This window comes from Buceros rhinoceros, unplaced genomic scaffold, assembly GCF_000710305.1.
Source record: "Buceros rhinoceros silvestris isolate BGI_N320 unplaced genomic scaffold, ASM71030v1 scaffold22839, whole genome shotgun sequence".
NCBI classification, from domain to species: Eukaryota; Metazoa; Chordata; class Aves; order Bucerotiformes; family Bucerotidae; genus Buceros; species Buceros rhinoceros.
The window spans coordinates 10,621-14,962 of NW_010433818.1; the positions used below are offsets into that span (position 1 = coordinate 10,621).

Below are 4,342 nucleotides of genomic sequence, written 5' to 3' on the forward strand. Positions count from 1 at the left end.
ATCTGCCTTCTGGGCCTCGTGGGCACGCCGCTGGCTCAGCTTCAGCTGCTGGTGACCAGCTCCCCCAGCGCCTTCTCCCGTGGGCAGTTTCCAGCTGCTCTTCCCCCAGCCTGGAGCGTTGCAGGGGTTTGTTATGACCCAAGAGCAGGACCTGGCCCTTGGCCTTTTTGATCCTCAGCCCCTCGATCGACCCTGTCCAGATCCCGCTGTGGAGTCTCCCGCCCCTCCAGCCTGTCACCACTCCTGCCCAACCCAGCATCGTCTGCAAACGAGGCCACGGCCCTCGCAGCAGCCCATGGCACGAGCTGGCACTGGGGTTACTGGTGTTCAAAGGGACACTGGGAGCCTAGAACAAGGACTCAGCCGAGGTTAAATGCAGCACGGAGTGCTCACTTGAGTGTCAGAGTATTTTGCCTGGAGGCTGCTGCTAGCTGGGAAGGGGTTGGTTGAAGCCGGAGAGCAGCTCCTCTCACCGCAGGCTGGGGATGGCAGTCGGGCTAGTGAGATGCTTGTGTTCTCAGAAACAAGAACATGTGCTCCTACAGAGGGGGAACCCCCTGTGTCCACCCCTCCCCTCCTGGGCCGGGTGACCCACCTCCTGTCACCACGCTGCCGCAGTGACACCCCCCAGGCGTTGAGTCCTGTGGGGACATTAAGCACCACCCAGCAGGTTGGTCTTTCAGCCCTCTTGGGGTTTGGGGGTTTTTTTGGTGCGTATTCACTTTGTGCCCGGCGCTGGAGCCGTGATTCCTCCCCAGGGTTTCCGTGGCCATTTCGGGCTGGCAAGACCCCGTTGGTGCCACAGGCGAGGCGCTGGGGACCGGGGCTTGCGTAGGCAGAGGGCAGGCCACGAGCCTTTTGATGCTCATAACACCTTCTCCTCTCTCGTTAAGCGTCGAGTACTCTCTCTTTCTTCACCCTGCTCCCAGCTTTGCTCAAGGCCCGTTGAAAGACGCTCCCAATTTAATCTGCACTCCACACACCGCTTGGTACAGCCTTTTGATGCTCATAACACCTTCTCCTCTCTCGTTAAACGTCGAGTACTCTCTCTTTCTTCACCCTGCTCCCAGCTTTGCTCAAGGCCCGTTGAAAGACGCTCCCAATTTAATCTGCCCTCCACACACCGCTTGGTACAGCGAGCAGGCGTCGCTGGAGATGAGGGAAGCTGCTGCCACTGAGATACGCCGTGCGATCACAGGTACCCAGCGCGGCGGCGAAGCGGGGGCGAGCTCGCGGCCGTGCCTGGACGCCCCGGGGCTTCACCCTGCCCGTGGCTCCGCAGAGAGGGGGAAAGGTGTCTAACCCTGGCGTTCTTCCCAGCTAAAAGAGCTGAGACCCCAAACTTGGCTTTTCTGTCATTTGGACACATTTGTGGTCGGGTGAGGGTTTGGTTTTTCCAAATCAATGGGGCACGTGTGCTGCTGGGCAAAGACCAGCGTCTGTGACGGGGAAGACGACGACAGTGATCGGTAACTCCGGCCCCTTTTGACGGGGCTGACCCACAGGTCGGTGCGGAGCGTAGCTGACTGCGCGCCCAAACCGAATCCCAGAGCAGTGCAGGCACCGGGGTCCCACTCCTGCTGTCACAGGGGCTGTCACGGCACTCCAGCAAACGGGTGGTTCTCCCGGCCGCAGAGCTGCCCTCCTCGGTAAGGTGGAAGGCAGAGCTCCACGGGGCAGCAGCCCTGCACCTCGGGGCAGCCAAATGGTGCCCGGAAACAAGGGCTGGGGGATTTTGTTGGTTTTCCCCCATTCTTTACACTAACAAATACCGTGAAATTAAAACACTGCAGCTTATTAGAGGGGGATGAGCGTAGACCCGCCTGACACATCCTTGCCTTTATTCCCAACTCCAGGGCGCATCCCAGAGAGCCTAAGGAACTGCGTGAATAAGGAATTCTTCGTCACGACGGCTCCGTGGTCAGTAATAGATCAGCAGGCGATTCATCCGGAGCTCAATGGTGCCACGTACAGGTAAGCTGGAGAACAGGACCACCTCCACGGCTCCCCCCGCACGGACACGGTGGGATCCCACCTGCAAAGGCACCAGCAAAGCCCACGAACCGCCCGCTGCATGGGCTGAGCCGCTGCAATCCCCCTCCCCAGGGACCAGTAGTCCCAGGGCTGGGCGGGCCAGCGCTGCTGGAGTTAACCACGGGTTTGTACAGCTCCTCGCCGTAAAGCCTTCGTTCTGGGGGGGCAGCGGCACTCGGGCAGCATCTCCCTAACTGGAAGGACAGCCCCTGTCCTCCCCCACCCTCAGACCAGTAAACAAGCAGGACATCACTGCTAAACGGGAGACGCGATGGCAGATTTGCCAGTGTGCTGGCTGCTGTGAGCCCAGCCCGGCTCGTGAATTGATGATCCGGGGTGAAAACTCCAAATACAGGCACTAATTTCCACCAAAATCCCCAAGACCAGGGTTATTTATTGCTTCTCTTTGGCCAGCTCAAAGCATGCTGATAGGAGCCGTGAGGCACGAGGACTCAGCTGGAGCTTGGGCAGCCTCCAGCGTATCACCACCACCAAAAATACTCTGAGATACAAAAAAAAACCTGCTGCGGGCACACCCGGTCACGTTACAGGGCAGACGCGGGCAGAAGTGCGCCCGGCAGCCGAGCCCTTGCGGGGCCGTGGCCCTGCGCACTGGGACGGCTCACTGGGACCAGCAGAACACCTAGCCCGACCCACCCGTAGCTGGTGACAGCTCGCCCTTGGTCCTGCTCCTGCCCACTCTGAAGCACGTGGGCACTGCCATGATGCTGAGGACAAACCCTCCCAGCTTAACCCTGCAGGGTGCTTCATCCTCCTTAAGCTCCTCGAGAGCCGTAAGCTGGGCTCAGCTCTCCACCTTCATGGGCAGGTAGAACCTCCTGGCATCCCCCCTGCCTTGCCCCAGGGCTGGAGCAGCAGCAGGGAGGGGCTGGTGGCTGGGGTCCTCAGTGCCCGTGTCCTGCAGCCCTCCAGAGGGTCCCCACATCCTGTCCTCCCTGTGGCCAGCTCAAGGAATTCCTGTTTCTTCTCCTTTCTCACCTCCGTGTCATTTCTTGGCATACGCAGAACTCCCCCCGTGCGTAGGAAGGTGGATTAGGTCCAACCCCCCGTCGTGGCTGGGCGCTCTGTTACGGGAGGAAGACGCAGCTCACCTTCCACAGAGAGGAAACACAACCCGGGGGTGGGCGCTGGAAGGTGCTCACGGGATGGCGACAGCAGCATGGAAGCGATTGGCATTCCCGAGAGCACTCAGGCTGAGTCCTTACCCCCTTTTTCCAGAGAAAGCTTCTGTAAGGTTCAGGCACCTGCCAGAAGGTCCAGCCCAGGGCACAGTCCTCTAGTGTAGCGGAGGACACTTACCCGGGGGACAGCAGCCATGGTTTAACTTTGAGCCAGCCCTTGAAGCTCTGGAACTCCGCTCCAGCAGAGCGGCAGGATCGCGGTGCTGCTCCTTTCCCCTGCAGCGGCAGTTGGGCGATTTGCGCTGGCTGTGTGACAAACCTGCCTCTCTCTGTCCCCTCCTCCAGGTACCCGCCTGGGATGGTCAGCGTGGCCCCGGGAGGAATACCGGCCGCCATGGAGGGCATCATTCCCGGCGGCATCCCCGTGACTCACAACCTTCCCACCGTGGCACACCCCTCCCAAGCTCCATCTCCCAACCAGCCCACAAAACACGGGGACAACAGGGAACATCCCAACGAGCAATAGCAGATAATTTAAAAACCAGTCAATAAGCTTAGGACCAAGAGACATTGGAAAAGAAGTTATACACGAACTGAAAAACAAACAAACAACAAAAAAAAAGGCATTTGATACGTCATTTGTAACGTTGTTTTGGACTGCCGCATCGTTGGCGTTCCAGTGCTGACCACACAGCCGGGAGAAGCCCCGAAGAAGCCCCCTGCGTAGTGAGGCACTGAAAAACGACCACGTGCTCCGTTCACGAACAATTTCTGTTACTGTGTGTTAAGCTTTCCTTCATCTGTGCATCAATCAATCAATCACATGAATAAAGAGATTCCACCCCCCCCCCTCAATTCTGGGAAGGACAGGGCAAAGCATCACCTTGAGCCATCGTCAGCCTGAACCCAGAAATGGGCTTCAGCCCTGTCCTTGCTCTGGTACCTGGTTCCCTTTTCTAACGGGAGGCATCAGCACCAGCTTAGAAGAGGAAGAAAAATGGATAAAGAATGATCATCCTTTCTGCAGTCACCCGGGGCCAGCGACCTGTCACCGAGGGGCGCCTGCCACGTTGAAGCTCTTGCCCTTGCAGCCGGGCTCCGCGGGATGGGGAGGGCAGCGGGGGCTCCTGGCACTGGCCGCCGCCCTCCCCGGCGCAGGGAGAGCG

The 4,342-nt window shown here is 59.2% G+C and overlaps 1 protein-coding gene across 1 annotated transcript in view; it reads left to right on the forward strand.

The window, feature by feature from the left end:
• Positions 1-3,754, forward strand: part of LOC104500582 (C-terminal-binding protein 2-like) — a 10,588-nt gene extending 6,834 nt beyond the window's left edge. The window contains exons 5-7 of the mRNA XM_010144247.1: positions 1,071-1,198; positions 1,857-1,974; positions 3,522-3,754. Coding sequence (XP_010142549.1) covers positions 1,071-1,198; positions 1,857-1,974; positions 3,522-3,702 — 427 coding nt within the window. The 3' untranslated portion in view covers positions 3,703-3,754. The remainder of the gene's footprint in view (positions 1-1,070; positions 1,199-1,856; positions 1,975-3,521) is intronic.
• The last annotated feature ends 588 nt before the right edge of the window (positions 3,755-4,342 follow it).